Source organism: Brachyhypopomus gauderio, unplaced genomic scaffold (assembly GCF_052324685.1).
Source record: "Brachyhypopomus gauderio isolate BG-103 unplaced genomic scaffold, BGAUD_0.2 sc229, whole genome shotgun sequence".
Taxonomy (NCBI): Eukaryota; Metazoa; Chordata; class Actinopteri; order Gymnotiformes; family Hypopomidae; genus Brachyhypopomus; species Brachyhypopomus gauderio.
The window spans coordinates 66,329-85,433 of NW_027507050.1; the positions used below are offsets into that span (position 1 = coordinate 66,329).

The following is a 19,105-nucleotide window of genomic DNA, read 5'->3' on the forward strand; positions in this document are numbered from 1 at the left end:
CACACAACCAGCAACTTCACCGCCGAATCGTTTAATCTGCCTTTTTAATCTCCGCGTCTCCTACCGAGGTCTAGCGCACAAGCAGAAGCTCTCGGTGAAACATTCACCGCTTTATTTAGAGTTCAAGTTTAATATGTGGTCCAGAGGAGCAGGTCATTCGAGGCGGGGCGTGATCATTAAAGAAAGGATATTAACTCCGTTCATCTTGATTCTCCCTCTTATTATCAGAGTAAACATCAAATTCAAGGTTTTATGGGCTGCATTTTAAGAGGCCGGTGCAATGGAGGGGGGCTGGAGCCGAGCACCTTTTAATGGGAGGCACTGGAGACTCTGCAGGGCCCTTTCACCAGCCATTAAACCTGGAGAGTAACCCAATGTTAATTGTTAATTTGCTGACTGGCTGTAATGCACAGGAGACACTGGCTAGTCAGGGAGCTGGCTCATTCATTCTTATTAATGTAAAATGTGGGAACTTGGCCGTGTGTGACACTTTAATGCTCACAGCATCAAGCCATTTCTAATACAAACACACACGCACGCACCCACAGAACCCCCCCCCCCCCCCCCCCCCCCAAGCCCACCACAGTCCACAAAGTGCCATTAAGGGTATTTGAGTTGATTTCCAGTGCTGAAATATGACCAAGCATCATTGTGAAAATCTCAGCATCATTTGTAGTGATGGATAAATGAGGTTGATCACTTTTAGCTTGAGAGCTGGTCTGATATGTAAACAGTGGACATAAATTCAGTTATTAACAGCTGACCTTCATGTGTCAATCATTTAGTTTTTTTAAACAGATGCAGAAGCATTTATAAATGTCAATTATAATAATGACGCAAAAAGTATTTTTACATCTGTCTAAGGAGGATACGGCATAATTGCATTAAATAATTGGCTAATAGGTAGCATTTGCCCAATTTTCATAAGTACTAACAGGCAGGGAAAAAGTCTAAAACACCAATTTAGTCTTTGAAATGATGGTACGTTCAGGGATAATTGTGTTTGTGCCAAAATTTGCTGCAGACCTGCCTGAACACTTCAAAAGAAAAAATAAATAGCCAGCTATAATTCTGGAGGGAGGGGGGAGAGAGAGAGAGAGAGATGAGAGAGAGAGAGAGAGAGAGTGAGAGACAGAGAGAGAGAGAGAGACTCATGAGAGGGTTTAAGTCATTACCTCGTTGGCTAACTCCAGCAGGACGGGGTCGGCAGGACGTTTCGCAGATTCACTGCGGTACCTTCATTACCACAAAGGATAACGAGCATGAGAAGAGTCAACAGACAGGGAGCACGGGCGACAAGCACGGGCCGGCCCCGACATGCCACCGTCCCGGGTGGCCGGGGCCTCCACGCACTCCCCCGGTGCTCTGCGGTTCAAACGCCAGTGCCCCCAACACACCAGACTCTCCTCAAATCAGACAGGCATGATCATTAGGGAAGAAAAGGGCCTCCGCCTCCTCCCCGGCACAAACCACAAAGCCTTCCAAGATCCCGCACCGATAACATGAGAGGCTTGGAGTTTATGTAAGTGGATTACAGTTGCATCACCCAGTTTTGCTTCTGCTAAACAATAACCTTAATAGGCTGCATGAGGCTAATTGTGATATGGCCAAAAAAAGAGCTTATTTTGCCCTCAGCCAGTTTCCTTTTGTTTTGTCCTGATTTGATTTTTAAAGAAATTGCAGATAATAGGCTGTGCCATGTGCCTAATCAAGCCAAATGTCCGAGCGTACAATTTTCTTTTTTCTTTTTTGTGCATGCGTGCGTGTTGCTAAGCCTGCAAAAGCTGTGTGTGTTTGCAGGCTTAGCAGGTGCGAGTGGGGATCTGGAAGGCCTGGTGATTTGTTTAGAGGAGATTATATCTGTCAGTGAGGCCCACCCACAAACACACACTTGTCTAGTGATTAGCAGGCAAAGTGGACTGATTCCTACCTCTGGTAGTAGTCTTCAATGACATCTGGGGCGTGGTGTTTCACAAGGCTCCTTCTCATTCTTTTCTGGGAGAAGGCAGAACGGACAGGTGACTTTGACTGTGCCTCGCACATACAGAAGCTTCGTGTCACTCAAACCTCACACTGACTGGGAAAAAAAACGAGCTGTTCATTTAAAAAACACTATCCAGGAATATGTAACATTTTCGTATGCCATGTATGAAAAGCATAATCTTTTAGCCCTGGGTGGATTTTCGTGTATGTGCGGGCAAAACCAGTTACTGAATCTCAGCAAGACGTGTGAAGGTTTAAAACCAGTCAGGGCAAAAACTTACACATTCGCCATCTCAACCTTCAATTAATTTCCATTGCTATGAAACTACAACCGATTTTAGCCTTCCCCTATGGACTCCTTTATATATATATATATGTATATATATATATATATATTATATATATATATATATATATATATATATATATATATATATATATATATATATATATATATATATATATATATATATATATGATTAAATTGCCTTCTTAACCAGGGGGAAAGAGGAGAGCTAAAAAACAACTTATTTAAAAACTACAAAAAAGCAATTCCGTGGGGACACGGTGCCTGAGTGACACCTGTCAGGGGGATGATGAATGACTCCATTTTGTGCCTCTGCAGCCTTCTGCCACTCCCGGCAACAGCCATTTATCATCATCGGCTGTCAGAGCGGGAAAGCAGCAGTGACAGTGCGAGTCAGCAAACATTTAGCACACGGAGCTGCACTACACGGGGAAATTATTATTGTCAGAATAATAATGGTTTAGCATAATTTATTACAGGTCCACCAAATAAGCAGAGGCTAGATGTTATTAGACAGATGGATGGGAAGTCTTGGCAGGATTCCACCGAGACTCAGGCGGGGCCCTCCTCGTGTGTGTGTGTGAGTGTGTGTGTGTGTGTGTGTGTGTGTGTGTGTGTGTGTGTGTGTGTGTGTGTGTGGGGGGGGGGGGGGGGGGGGGGCATCCTCCAGACCAATCAGAGAGCTGGCAGTTCAATTACAAAGAAATAAGGGGACATTCATCATTCAATTAGGCACCTGTCAGGCCTCACAAAGGAAGAAAACTTCTAACCTGGTACTCCAGGGAGAAGATGCTCAGAAGAGTGGACTGCGAGTGACTGGAACAAATAAAAGGAGGACAAAGTTAATTACCAGAGCGCATTGCACAGAGACAAAGGACGGGAGGCTCTTCAGAGCCGAGGACGGCTGCCCTGTAATCGAAAAGAACATGAAAACAAGTGTGGCAAAGTTGTTCCAGATGAACACCTCGGACGGAGCGTTCCTGCTGAGAGGAGGCCAGGCCGGGGCAGGTCGGGCCAGGCCGGGTTACGGAGCACCAGGGTGGTGTGAAATGAGAGAAACAAAAGTCACGTTGCATTCTTCATAACGGTGTGGACTGCATCACCTAGGTGTTGTGGACTGTGTTTAGCCGGCATAATGAGCTAAAATCCACAAAACTGAGTCAAAGAGAGTCAAATCACAGTCAAAAACAGTCAAATCAAATTTGAAAAGGATTCAATCATTCATTAAAATCGCTATAAACACACACGGACTGGGAGGTGATATTCAGAGGTGGTCAAACGGAGGAGAACGCTTGTCACAACGTGATCGCTGGCAGATTGGACATTCTGGAACATTCCCACTGCAACCAGTGGGCTTTGAAAATGGAAACTTTCACAGCAGGAGCTCCCAGGAGCCGGGCCGCTCCACGGCTGCCATAGGCTGCTCTCGCCCCCAGCCCCACTCAATGTCAAACACCTGGCAGTGGGGGCGGATCCGGGGTAAGAGACCAACTCCACCGCCACTTCCCCCCCTCCCCCGCCCAAACTCCTCAATATTACTCCCATACCAATATTTAAACACCCCCAGCCCCACAACACACCCCCCCCCCATGTTATAAATAGACTGTACAAACCTGCGAGACCACTGGACTTATTGTTTCCTCTGGTTCTGTTTAGTATCCTCAGTATATGTGATTGTTAAATTTAATGGACTTCTCTTTATACGTCACCTGAGATCTGAATGTAAATAGAGACGTGAAAGCCAGGTTCTCTACTGCCGATGGTCCACGTTTGCCCCTTCGGTCAGAACATGCAACAATAAACAAAAACCCAAGACGGTCAAATAACAGGAGCCTTGCTGTTAGTGTATTTGCAATTACATCATTTCTACTGACATCCAACTCAATAAAAGACGGGACGTGGAGATGCATTAAAGGCAGGATGAAAGGGTGTAGGAGACGACCCACGCTAGCGTGGCTGGTGCGTAGCGGCTTCTCCGGCTCAGGAGGACACGTCTATTGCGAGCGCACCTCCAGAAACAGAAGAACTGCCACAGCATTAATTTACAATGATATGCACAGGGCAGCAGGTCAGTGCAATTAAGTGGACCATTAAACAGTCAACTGTCAACATGTGAACACTTACGCAGAGAAGGTAAGAAGAGCCCGGGACACCTCAACCTTGCACCTGAGCGCTTCCACAACACCGCGGCCCGATTCTCAGGCCTTGACCGCCCCATCCCCCGAACCCCACATCTGTTAGGTTTTAAATGGATTACTCTCTATAATGATCATGATTACGGCTTAATTGCTAAATCTTTACCCTGTTAAGTTTAAAGGGAGGTAAACTGCCCTAAATATCTGTGAAAACATATCTGTTTCAAGCAACATGGGAAGAACCTCAAATTCTGTGCCTTGTTTTGTTCTTTAGATTACAAAACGTGCGAGGCTGCAACACGGCTAACGCAGCGATTGAAAAACCCAGGGGGGTGAGAGGGATAAAACACGCAGAGCCATGCTGGATCTGATAACCATGTCTGACACATCTGATCTTTCTATTGTGTCTGTGAAGGCTTTGAAGGCGAGCCATAGAGCAATCCTCTTCCCACAGAGCAGACGTTGGGACTGGGCTACTGCAGAGCTGGCCCTTAATGGAAATACAACCTGCAGCCTCTGGGATTCAGAGTTGGGTTCATTCCTGCGTAGTGCGCAACACAGCATAACAACTTTTTTTTTTTTACTTGCCTTTTTCTGATGAAAACAAGGCACAGCACACAGTCTCACGATGGCATCCGGCTCAGTGCCGAGCAATAATTGTGAAGCGATATCACACTCTGTAGAGGAGACAACGAGGCCTCAGACCAGGGCTACGGCATACAGACTCCACCATGAATCAGACAAGGGCTACGGCATACGGACTCCACCATGAATCAGACCAGGGTTATGACATACGGACTCCACCATGAATCAGACCAGGGTTACGACATACAGACTCCACCATGAATCAGACCAGGGCTACGAAATACAGACTCCACCATTAATCAGACCAAGGCTACGACATACGGACTCCACCATGAATCAGACCAGGGCTACAGCATACGGACTCCACCATGAATCAGACCAGGGCTACGACATACAGACTCCACCATGAATCAGACCAGGGCTACTACATACAGACTCAACCATGAATCAGACCAGGGCTACGGTATACGGACTCCACCATGAATCAGACCAGGGCAATGGCATACGGACTCCACCATGAATCAGACCAGGGCGACGGCATACGGACTCCACCATGAATCAGACCAGGGCTACGGCATATGGTCTCCTCCATGAATCAGACCAGGTCTACGGCATACAGACTCCACCATGAATCAGACCAGGGCGACGGCATACGAACTCCACCATGAATCAGACCAGGGCGACGGCATACGAACCCCACCATGAATCAGACCAGGGCTACGGCATATGGACTCCACCATGAATCAGACCAGGGCTATAGCATATGGTCTCCTCCATGAATCAGACCAGGGCTACGGCATACAGACTCCACCATGAATCAGACCAGGGCTACGGCATATGGTCTCCCCCATGAATCAGACCAGGTCTACGGCATACAGACTCCACCATGAATCAGACTTGCAACGCACTCTGTTCAAGCTGCTTAAAGCACACAATTTCCATTTTAAGCTAAAACTAAATCTGATTAAGAAAATACGATTTTAAGTTGGGCAAACTGGAGTCCAGCAGGTTATCATTCTGAATCAAACGATCATTCTGAAATTGAATGAACCACCTTCATAATATGGGGTGGTTCATATCACCTTCATAATATGGGGTGGTTCAAGGTTCAGTTAACTTCTGCAGAGCAACGGGGTAACAGAGCATCTGAGAGCTGGAGGGCTCAGACCACAGGACAACGGCTAGACGTCTGTAAACTGGGGTGGACTCCACATAGCCGATGTCTGGTCGTTGCTGTAAACTGGATCTAAAGTCCACACACACATCGTCTCTCTGTGTTTTCTCCACCGAGCCACTGCTAAATAAACATAAAGTCGCAGAAAGAATCAGATCAGCCAAACAGCGGAAGCCGGCAAGTGGTTTCAATTTACCAAATTACCACCACATCTATAATCAAATTGTCCATTCATTTCAATTAGATCTCCCGTTCCTGGAATAAGAAAAAACTCAGAAATATTACAAATGATTGTAATTTCTATGCTGTGCTTACAACATGTAGGTAAAATCAGGAAATACTTCAGTGGAATAAGAATGAGGGCAGCTATTAGAAGGTCATAGAACAGTATTAAGCTTATTGCCTCTAGCCTATAATTTCAAACAGGGAAAACAGAAGGTCTGCAATCAGAATAGTGCCTTGGAAATCATTCAGAACGTAATTACCCTTCTCTACAACCTACGACATCCCATTAATATGCATGCGGCTCAAAATAGTATGGAAGCCAATTTGATTAAAATATACCACTCAAACTGTTCCATGATGTCATCAACCGAACAGGCAAAACTACTTTTTTTCCCCTCAAAGAATATATTGACAATGTTTTGTGCACAGTCCTATCAGAACGTTTAAGCACAGTTAAATATATTTAGCTTTTTCCAAATTACATTACTCCAAACATTAGAGCAAGACATTCTTTTGTTGTAAATTAATACAATACATTTATTAATAATTATTTCAAAACGCATCCTTTTAATGAATGATTAATAATAAAAATGGCAGTAATTAACCTAATGTATGCCACCTGGCTAATGATATCAGGATCATATGTTTCAACAATAATTAGCGTTTGCCACATCTATTTGTAGCTTGGTGCAGAACCCCATTCTGCAGGGCAGAACCCTAAGTGAAGCATAGCAAATGTTCTTCCTAATGACTTTTAAGGCAGGCTCAGAAGAAAAAAAGAAAGAAAAAGGCCCCTTTTCATATTTGCTCGGTCTGGCAAGGTTGAAAATAGTTTTTTTTTTTTTTTTTTATGGCTGACTTTCAGAAACTTTGCTTCCTCTCAGTAATGTTTTCAGTGGAACTGCATCCTGGGAAGTGTGTGTGTGTGTGTGTGCGGTGTGTGTGCGGTGTGTGTGCGGAGGACATGCGGCCTGTCCTAAGAAGCAGGCGTGGGGACACCTCTGCTTCTAGTGTGGCTATAGCTTCTTCTCCCTCGCGCCTAAATCAATATTTTGCACCAGAGGAAAATACTTTGCGTTTGTTTTTTGCTTCCTATTTCGCATATGTAAATGGCCCTAATTACGCATGCTGATAAGAGCCGGGGAACATCTGTTTAAGCACAAACAGCATCCACACGATGATGTGCACTACTGTGATGGATGGGACACACCATCACAGCAAAAACAGAAATATGTATCAATGCTCAATACCGCTGTACTTCCACAGCTAAAGAAAAAGGATGAAATCAGCAAGTTTTCTTATGCAAGGAATTTGCCACAAATTAAAACTGAACCCATTAGTAGGTCTACACGACTCTGTTCAGGTTTCTACTTAACTGGATAACATGAAGCCTCCAAGTAAATTCTAGATCTCAATATACTAGACAGTCACCCAATCACACTATCTGCCTTCCTACATTAGACAAATAATAGGTTTCTTGGTTTGTACAGTTTACATAGGTTGTACACAGGTTTGTACAAGTTTCATTTGACTCAGGATAAAAGAAATGACTCTATATTACAATGTCATCTGATATTTTTTATGAAGCAAAGAAAACATAAAATGCGGACAACGGCGAATGCCTCTTGGTGCAGTAGCTAACCACCAAATTCCTGTGTGTTCTCTGCAGCTCTGCAAAGAAACACAAAGACTCTATATTCTTTCAGATCAGCTCCTCGGAGGCAGTCGCGCTCCTGTGACATCCACAGTGCTTCTGATCAGCTATCAAAGGCAAGGATCTGTAGCCCGACCTAAACAAGTTACACTTACAACAGTCCCGCAACACCGTAATCACGATCATTCCTTTGCAAAATTTCCTGTGTAGTGGAAAACAGTGGAGAAGAGGGGAGAAGAGTGGAGAACAGGGGAGAAGAGTGGAGATCAGGGGAGAAGAGGGGAGAAGAGTGGAGATCAGGGGAGAAGAGGGAAGAAGAGTGGAGAAGAGGGAAGAAGAGTGGAGAAGAGTGGAGAACAGGGGAGAAGAGGGGAGATCAGGGGAGAAGAGTGGAGAACAGGGGAGAAGAGTGGAGATCAGGGGAGAAGAGTGGAGAACAGGGGAGAAGAGGGGAGAAGAGTGGAGAAGAGGGAAGAAGAGTGGAGAAGAGGGAAGAAGAGTGGAGAAGAGTGGAGAACAGGGGAGAAGAGGGGAGATCAGGGGAGAAGAGTGGAGAACAGGGGAGAAGAGGGGAGAAGAGGGGAGAAGAGGGGAGAAGAGTGGAGAACAGGGGAGAAGAGGGGAGAACAGGGGAGAAGAGGGGAGATCAGGGGAGAAGAGTGGAGAACAGGGGAGAAGAGTGGAGAACAGGGGAGAAGAGTGGAGAACAGGGGAGAAGAGTGGAGAACAGGGGAGAACAGGGGAGATCAGTGCCTCCACTGCCCGTCAGGCATCAGGTTCTCTCAAATGTGAGCAGGAGGCCCGTTAGGTTCCCAGACTTTCGACTCTCTTCAGCATGGGTGCTTCACTGGGTTTCATTCTCTTCTGTAACTGACCTCAGTGTGGCAACCTCAGGTGAAGAGGTCTCTCACCCCACCTCAGATGAAGGTCTCTCACCCCACCTCAGATGAAGGTCCCTCACCCCACCTCAGATGAAGGTCCCTCACCCCACCTCAGATGAAGGTCCCTCACCCCACCTCAGATGAAGATCCCTCACCCCACCTCAGATGAAGGTCCCTCACCCCACCTCAGATGAAGATCCCTCACCCCACCTCAGATGAAGGTCCCTCACCCCACCTCAGATGAAGGTCCCTCACCCCACCTCAGATGAAGGTCCCTCACCCCACCTCAGATGAAGGTCCCTCACCCCACCTCAGATGAAGGTCCCTCACCCCACCTCAGGTGAAGGTCCCTCACCCCACCTCAGGTGAAGGTCCCTCACCCCACCTCAGATGAAGGTCCCTCACCCCACCTCAGATGAAGGTCCCTCACCCCACCTCAGATGAAGGTCCCTCACCCCACCTCAGATGAAGATCCCTCACCCCACCTCAGATGAAGATCCCTCACCCCACCTCAGATGAAGGTCCCTCACCCCACCTCAGGTGAAGGTCCCTCACCCCACCTCAGGTGAAGGTCCCTCACCCCACCTCAGATGAAGGTCCCTCACCCCACCTCAGATGAAGGTCCCTCACCCCACCTCAGATGAAGGTCCCTCACCCCACCTCAGATGAAGATCCCTCACCCCACCTCAGATGAAGATCCCTCACCCCACCTCAGATGAAGGTCCCTCACCCCACCTCAGATGAAGGTCCCTCACCCCACCTCAGATGAAGATCCCTCACCCCACCTCAGATGAAGGTCCCTCACCCCACCTCAGATGAAGGTCCCTCACCCCACCTCAGATTAAGGTCCCTCACCCCACCTCAGATGAAGATCCCTCACCCCACCTCAGATGAAGGTCCCTCACCCCACCTCAGATGAAGGTCCCTCACCCCACCTCAGATGAAGGTCCCTCACCCCACCTCAGATGAAGGTCCCTCACCCCACCTCGGCAGTTGGCCAACCATTCTACATGTGCCAGCCGACATCCTGGGCGTTGTGCATTGTGATGTGTGGCATATCTTTGAATATTACATTTGTTATAGTGTGACGTAGGGCTGAACGATTAATTGCATTTGCGATAATTTCGCGATTTTTTAAAACGCGATTGTCTAATCGCACAGGCTGCGATTTAAACTGGTCACGTGACTTGGGAGCGAGCCGAGCCGAGGACGAACGGAGCAAACCCGAACAGGAGGCAGGGAGGTGGAGAAGTGAAGTTAACACAGCGCACTTTAACTTGTTGCACAATGGCTTCAGGCTCGACAGAAGCTGACACAACTGAAAGTCTAATACCAAAGAGGGGCAGCACATAAGTTGTGTGAAATTACTTTGGCTTTTAAAAAGATGCTGCTCAGCGTCAGGTACCCTGCAAAACATGCCTTGCTACTGTTGCTACGACGCGAGGTAACACTACAAACCTTCAGCATTAAAAAAACACCACAAAGCCTCGTATGATATTTGTAAGGCTAAAATGCCAACGACCAGTGCTGCATCTTCAAATACGCCAAAGTGTTTCTCTGCGCTTATACAGCTTTAGTATGCGGTGAGCAGCGAAATACCGTAAAATCACGCATATAGGCGCAATAAGATTTAAAGCACGGATGAATCGCGAAAGCGCGGATAGCTTGACCGCGGTCCAGCAGACAGGGTTCACTGACCGAACCGTTTGAAAGTGTAACTCCTTATGGATGTAATTCGAAGCGGCACGCTGAAATAACTCGGGCAGTAACGGAGTTCATAGTGAAAGACATGATGTCCGTTAATATAGTGAACAAGCCCGGCTTCATGGCTTTGTTAAACACACTGGATATGCGCTACCAAATGCCCTCACGCACATATTTTAGCCAAGTTGCTATACCTGCAGGGTTGCCAACTCTCATGCATTGAGCGTCTTAGACTAAAAAATTAGTAGTTCGCTCTGGCGCCAACCACAGGCGATCGATCGATCACGATATAATAATAATACTTAAATTTAGTCCATTTTACACCCAGTGGCGGACTTAGCAATTTGGAGGCTCAAGGCGAATTTAGCTAGGGGGCCAATCAACATTAATATGCGAGAAATAAGTTCAGGTTCACACTACAAGATTTTAGGCTGGTTTTTCAGTCGCCGACAGAAACTGTGGTCGGACGCAAATCGGGGATCATTCGGCGCTCGCTCAGTCGTGTAGTGTGAACTGCTGAAAGACGCTCGCCGAGTGGTGGCCGACTCATCGCAGACGACCGGCAGATATCTAGCATGTTTAATATCTAGCATGTTTCATATCTAGCCCAGTCGGCGACTGTGAGTCAACAGCAGTGTCTAGCTTCATACAACTTTACTACAAGACTGTGTTTAAGTTATTGTGACAGCACTGGAGAAATAGTGCGATTGACTATATCTATGTTCACTGCAACGGAGAGATGAAATAATTCTGGCAATTTGGGACTATGGAGTGGTTAAACGGTAAAAAAAATTATAATAACGAAAATGTGGAGTACGTGTACGTTGTTTTTATTTTCTTCGTGGTGTTGCTGGTTCTCGCGAGTGTTTCATTTTCGTGTTCTCGTGTTTTTGGACGGCAGCCAGATGAGTCGGTGATTCCCCAGTCGTGTAATTCGTGAGCCCGCGTCGCCGATCAGTCATGTAGTGTGAAAGCCACAACAACTGAAAGACTCGCGATTACAGCACAACCAGTCGTGTAGTGCGAACGGCACAAAAACCTGATGACTGAAAAGTCGTGTAGTGTGAGTAGGGTTGCCACCTAGGTCTGACAAAAATCAAGGACACTCTGTCATACGCGAACGTAAATTGTTGACGGACGGGAGGGGGGGGGATGTAAAATGGACACAGACGGATTTAAAGTGTGCAGAAAAAAGACGGATTTAAAGTGTGCAGAAACAGTCTAAATGGTCGTTTGAACTAACCTAGTGAGAACCGGGACAAACTGGGACAGTCCCGGGAAAACCGGGACAGGTGGCAACCCTAAGTGTGAGCCTGGCTTTAGCTAGACAAGGGGGCCCTACAGTGGGAGGGGCCCAAGGCAATTGCCTAGCAACGCCTCTATGCAAAGACCGCCTCTGTTTACACTCCCGCAACCCTGTATCTGAGCTGTATAAAAAATGCCGAAGCAGAGTTTCCTGAAGTGGAACAATGGGAAAAAATCGCGATTTTAAATCGCAATCGCAATTTATAGATAAAAAATTGCAATTAGATTATTTTCCAAAATCGTTCAGCCCTAGTGTGACGTGAAAGCAAGTCTTCGGAAAATACACCTGCCTAAGGGGCTAAATCCTCTTGCATAAATCAACACAGAGTGGACCCATGACTGAAATAATTCAGAAGCCCTCAGCCTAGGGTTTGCTTAGAAAGATTTTTGGCTGTTGTGGTAGCCATTTTAAGATCGCTTTCAGCTGATGCTTTACAGCCTAATGTACTTACATCAGCAAAGAATTACAGGGCACTGTGTTGTGTGAGGAAACATTTCATTCCACTGCTACCAAACTGAGCTCCAGACATCCTCTCGTAAACTAGGAGAACCACCTCCCCCACCGCGGCCTTGTGTCTCATGGCCGTCCCAGCGCCACACCGCCGCAAATGATCCCGGTCTGGTGATGGGCTCTCGCTCCCCGTTGGCGGGGCACGGCTCGGACCGCCAGGACCCAAACGCAGGCGAGAGCAGCCAGCCACGCATCCCGCACCACACAGCCACGTGGAGCCGTGCAGAGCCGTGCGGAGCCCTGCGGAGCCTCAGGGAGCCCAGAGCTCTGGGCAGCAATTGTCACCACCAGGGCCAAGGCCTGCAGTGCCATGCTCTCTAAAGCACTTCTAACAAATGAGACAAATACGTCAAAATTCAAGTTCTGGCTTAGAAAATCGGTCATGATAGTTTAATTACGCACTAATTTGTCCCAAGTCTAGAAAGAAAAAAAAATTTTGTGGGTTGGCTTGCGAACACAGAGTGGTCAACGTATAATTTGGTCATACTGAATTAACAGGCATGTAATAGCAAGATAAACACCATAACTGCGATAAATAATCAATGAGCTTCACATCCCAGCTTGAAGATTACCATCAAAAACAAAGCCGCTTCAGCCAAGAACATCAGCATATCAATGGCACACGCCACAACAATGCTGGCCCCGGTTCACTCCCGCCATCACGCTAGATAAACCCCAAATAACAGAGAAATTAACAAATGCTTGACATTTGCTCAACATCCATTATTCTGACACTTCTTCAGCATTTCAAAAGGCTGAGTGCATGCTTAATCAACATTCATATTCCCCCAGCGAGCCACTGGCACCATATTGCAGTCCGCCTCAGCGCTGATGAAAACGGCACATTAGGGCCCGTTTGGAAACGTTTGGGGACTCTGCTTGGGATGTGTGTGCATGGATGCAAGTGTGTGTGCATGGACATGCGGGCGTGTGTGTGTGTGTGTGCGTGTAAGTGCGGAGATGGCACTCCGTTTTAAACATATCGTAGACCTCAGCGTGTGCACTAGCCACCACTCCTCCACGGCCCTCTCTGTCAGACATATGCAGAGCGGGCCGAATGACATTATAAAGAGGGTGTAATCATTACACCCAAATTCATTCATAACGGCGCGCAAAGGGCCAACGGAGGCCTCCCTCTCCTGGGACAGCTGGGGTGGGGACGGCGGGCGGGGGTGGAGACGGCGGGCGGGGGTGGAGACGGCAGTCCCGCACGCGCTCTGCCAGCCAGGCGAGGTCTCCCACCGCCTGCTTTCATTTCCAATTCTAATAAAGGAGCAGGGAGAGAAAAGGAGCGGGACTGATGTCACATCCCGCCACTGGGCCGTCACGTCCCCCCCCCCCCCCCCCCTCCAGCCTCGTGGTAGCGGGGGTAGACGCACCGGGCAGGACAGGCGGGACAAGCTGGACAGCGGGGCGGGCGGGAGGTGCTGCAGATTTGCATGTCCCTCCATTGTAGGGGGGGGGTGACAGCACCGTGTCCAATTCTTTTCCCTTCAGAACAGCTCGAGCGCGGCAAGGGAGGCCAGGCGGACAGATGACTCCCAACATCTGTGTTACGTGGGAGATACAGATGAGGGACTTCCCCCTCACGGTCCAGCCCTCACCCAGCTCAGCTGGCCAGTAAAATCAGCTTTAAACAGCCATGAGCATTATACCAACTCCAAATAGGTATATCACTGTTTCATTTGTATTTATGATGGAATATCTAATAAATCGTTTTACGAGTGTGGGGATACACACGCAATATGTTGGTGTTTCTGTACCAGTGTGTGGATCTGGAAACATGGCCTCATTCTGCGACTGCTTGTAAAGTTGTGAAGACGGCCGCAGTGTCAGTGACCGCGTCTCCTCCCTAACGCGCATCAGCTGTGCACCGTCAAAACTAAACTAAACTTCAACGCTACGGTTTAGGGTTGTCCCGATCCGATATTTGGATCGGATCGGCCGCCGATATTAGCAAAAAATGCGTATCGGTATCGGATCGGCAGACACGAGAAAATGCCGATCCAGACTCCCGATCCAGTTTTTTTAAGTCCGATCCCGGTTTTCCTGCGCACCCATTTAGATAATCCATTCCAGTTTTTGCTAGTGAGAGTAAAATCCGGTCCGCATTTTCCAGCACACCTTCAGCACACGAGCGTAGTTTCTGCCCCAATTTAGCTCCGTGGCATCTCGGACCGCCTTGTAAATTTGAAGTTTCGGTCAGTTGTGTGGGATTATTTTACCTTAAAGGATGACAAAGACGAAGAGGTAGAGTGCAACATATGCCACAGTAAAGTCAAGCGTTGTGGTAAAGCTGTAAGAACTTTTAATACCACCAATCTAATCAAGCATTTAGCGAAATACCACCATAAACAACATGACGAGTTTCTAATGAAAACCGAAGACAAAAAGAAAGGTCCTACACAACTAACACTGGCAGAAACGTTTGAATTGAAGGGAGTGTATAGATGGGGATGGAGCAGCAAAGTGTGGAGTAGAAGGCATTTTGCTTTTAATTAGTTTACGATATGTGCACGGATTTTTTTTAAGCTTTGGTTTACACTTGTTCAAGAGCACTGATGGATGTTAATGTTAATGTTAATAATAGACTATTTTCCACTCAGGTTGTGTGTTTTTTTTTTATATAATTTACAATATTATTTGCACTTGTGGCTTTTTAATCCTTGGTTTACTGATGCTATTTCTGTTTGTTATTTAATATTTTGTCTATTTTGAGTTTATTAATTGCTAAATAAACAGGTCAGTTTCTTCTTACCAACCATTGTGTATTATTCAAACACACCTAATTCAGCTGGCTACTTGTTATCAAGAGTAAAACGCTTTTCAACATGAGTTTGACAACAAAGTAAGTTGGCTAAATAACTTTAAACTTTAATACATGCTCGGATAGGCCGGTATGGGCCGATATCGGTATCGGATCGGAAGTGCAAATAAATATCGGTATCGGATCGGAAGTTCAAAAAGCTGGATCGGGACATCCCTACTACGGTTGTAGGGCTCAGATGAGCTCAACAACATGCAACATCAGAAACTTAAAGAAGACTCAACAGTCATTCAAAGGACACAGCTCAAATTTGATGAGATGCTCAAATTCACAGCACATCACACCATGCACACGTACCAGAACCACAGAAAACCAGTTAGAAGTTCCTGAAAACAAGAGACAGAATTATTTTCCATTAAGTCCACACGGATGCGTAAAACAGATCTGTTGAGCATGGGCAGGAGACTGAGGGGAGTGAGTGAGGAGGTGGGGAGTGAGGAAGTGAGGAGGAGGGGAATGAGGAGGTGGGGAGTGGAGAGGAGGGGAGTGAGGAAGTGAGGAGGAGGGGAGGAGGGGAGTGAGGAGGTGGGGAGTGAGGAGGAGGGGAGTGAGGAGGTGGGGAGTGATGGGTATTGGAGGGGATTCTCCGATCCAGCTGCATGAGCATGGTGTTCCCAGCAGGCGCAGGCTATGCAAGGAGCAATGAAGGACAGAGCTGCCCAGACCCCCAAACACACAGGGAGCCTGTTTCAGCTCCAGACTAGGGCCCAGGACTTCCAGACCCAGAGGAGGGGGCTTCCTGGGAGGGGGGGTCAGTCCACAGTGCCTCATCGCATGCTAAGAGATGATGGATGGCCTAGTCGATATGTTATGTCTTAAGAGCCTGATTTCCTGCCAGTCCAATCACTAACCCTCCAGAGTCGGGCTCAGCTGATTGGACAAGCAGAATAATTTTGCAGGCTGTGAAAACACTACCGCCTCCCCTGTCTGTCAGGTTCTTAGATGCCGGTTGGGGTTTCTTTTTTTTAAGGCCTCACTGAGATTCCTTACACTCAGGAAATATGAACAATAATACCAAAAGAATCAAAGGCAGCTCATGGGCAAGTGTAGAATAATTTTTTTTATGCAATTAAAAAAGTAAAATGCTGCGTAAAAATATCACACGTGCTCGGAACTGACCAAAAAGAACACAGCTAGAAAAAAAATGAAAAGAAAAAGTTTAATCCATGAAAATTAGGTCATACATCAGGGTAGTCCGTGAGGACAATGGGATATAAAAAAAGTGGCTAGGGGCTCAGCCTAGCACATATCATATTCTATAAAACGCTGACGCCAATAACAAAGGCATGTAGAAGGTAGGCTGTGTATCCCTCGGGGAGCCTGGGCCTTATTCTAGCAGTGATTACAGCACTATGAAACTAGGAAGCTCCCAATTCATGCGAGTTTTTAAGTGACCTCTACAGGAACAGGGCCGCCTGCGAGGCCTTGGGGGATTACACGTGTTACATTCAATAAAGAGCTGCCCCTCATTGGCGAGAAGGCCCGCAAAACAACGCCATTACGCGCTGCTTACACAATGAACCCACAACAAAGACAGCCTGCAACGAAGCACGACGGATAAAAAGAAGGATTGAAAGAACACGTCACGTTTTTAAGATCGTGTTCTGACACACCAAGGCATGGCACTACTGATATTAACATGGTGTTAAAGTGGATTCTTTATAAACTCTGAAGCAGATCAGAAATTTACGCTAAAACTTTCCGTTATATTGGGACTTTATTGAACCTGAAATTATATATTTCAGTCATGCAATTGGTGACCATGGTGACAGCAACTGTAATCCGAAACCTAAGTTAAAACTAGACAGCACACGTTTCAATATGATAAATACCCCTCCAAAAATGCTTATGCTAGTTTATGCTGATTTTCTATTTACGTCATACGCAGTTGATTAGCCTGTATATGTTTGCTGTTCAAATTGTCGGATTACGTGGCAGTGGTTCGTACTCAAGAGTAGCATTGACATCTTTTATGCCTCATCGCTCCAGTACAACAACTAAAGAAGGATTAAATATATTTTGAATGCTTCAAGCTGATTTTTTCCCCAACCTTTCTCTTAAACTGTTGCAGGGTTGAGTGGGGCTGAGTGAAGAACGGGAGGCAGGTGTTTTACTACTGGAACCACTAATGTGGTCCAGGGTTCACTGTGCTAGTAATTGGCAATGCTATGTTGTATTTAGGGGCCGAGGGAAGGCCACCGAACCCACTGGTGTTCAGGTGTAGTGGTTTACACCAAGTGGATTTCTCATTACTCCTATACGCAGCCTCGTTAGAGCTGCCGACAAGAACACACGTTTCTCCCCAGATCAGCCCGTGATGCAGTATATTCCGGGTCTCACGCCTCATCATCACTCCTCAACAGATCCACTCCCTCCAACTCGGCGTGACCTTCACATCGTGTTCCTCGTGATGACACGACAATCTGAGTCATCATCTTACACCGAACCTGCATTCACTTGGTTTTGGATTACAGGTAAAAGCTCTTACTGTCATACAATTTAGTTCAGTTACTACGTTGGGCAAAAAAAAAAACGCTTTTGTGGAAATATTTTCCTACATTAAGTACTAAAACTGTGCTACACATGCAGATGCCCAACCTACTTCATCAGACACAGGTTACAAACATTTCAACCATGGTCTTGATTTTTTTTTTACTGACTTAACATGAATCATTAATAAACGGTAGTAACATAAGTATGAAATCAGACCAATGTCCAGGTAAAAAAATACAGTAACAGCTGAAGACTGTAAAAGGTAATAATCTGTTGGATATTCCAATAGATTGTTTTTGGGAAAACAGTAGAGCAAATGAAAATAAAGCTATTCAAATGCATACTAAGGGTACAATCAAGTTAGCTATGATTGGAAAACAACAAAAAATGGGAACATAGACATGTATCAAAGAGGCTGATAAGAATAGGTGCACTATAAGATCAATTATCTATCAAAAGATGCAGTGGGTGAGTGTTGAGAAGTCTCAGTAAGATCAGCCCAGTTCCCTGCAAGTATCTGGGGCCTGATTGACTGACCTTGGTTTGTCACTGGATAGTGCAACAAAGCATCATACGTTTTAACATGCCAAGACTACACAGGGATATATTGTGCAAGAAATGAAAACCACCAGATATGATACGTCTCAGACGAGGGAAGGACAGATATGTGACCACACTATCAATTAGGGATCATCTTTCAGAATAGAGATTCAACAAACAATAATCGGTAGAGATTTCTTTCTTTTGGTTACGGAACACAAAAAGTTTTGTCTCCAATGGTAACTGATCACACAATTTTATGATGCTATGACTGCCATTCAAAGATGTAGCTGGGGTTTGGAGCAGCCCCCAGTGCCTCTGACATGATTGCTGACTTTAAACAAAGGTTTGATAACAGGAAGTTTGTATTTGGCCTTGTCACCCCATCAGCCAGGCGTGCAGTCAGCTACAGAAATGAGACAGGTCCAGAGAGCCAATGCTAGCTCTGCTAGCAGCACAAATATTGTACCCTTCACAAAGGTTTATCTTGTTGCAATGCTCACACACAAAATGATGACAGAGACACTACACAAACCTCCCACACAAAATGATGACAGAGACACTACACAAACCTCACACACAAAATGATGACAGAGACACTACACAAACCTCACACACAAAATGATGACAGAGACACTACACAAACCTCACACACAAAATGATGACAGAGACACTACACAAATCTCACACACAAAATGATGGCAGAGACACTACACAAACCTCACACACAAAATGATGACAGAGACACTACACAAACCTCACATACAAAATGATGACAGAG

The 19,105-nt window shown here is 46.3% G+C and overlaps 1 protein-coding gene across 2 annotated transcripts in view; it reads right to left on the reverse strand.

The window, feature by feature from the left end:
- cdin1 (CDAN1 interacting nuclease 1) overlaps nt 1-19,105 on the reverse strand; it is a 63,410-nt gene that overhangs the window by 43,095 nt on the left and 1,210 nt on the right. For both annotated transcript variants that reach the window (XM_076995688.1, XM_076995689.1), the window contains exons 3-5: nt 3,061-3,106; nt 1,931-1,995; nt 1,176-1,236 (exon numbers count right to left, since the gene is read on the reverse strand). In XM_076995688.1, coding sequence (XP_076851803.1) covers nt 1,176-1,236; nt 1,931-1,995; nt 3,061-3,106 — 172 coding nt within the window. The remainder of the gene's footprint in view (nt 1-1,175; nt 1,237-1,930; nt 1,996-3,060; nt 3,107-19,105) is intronic.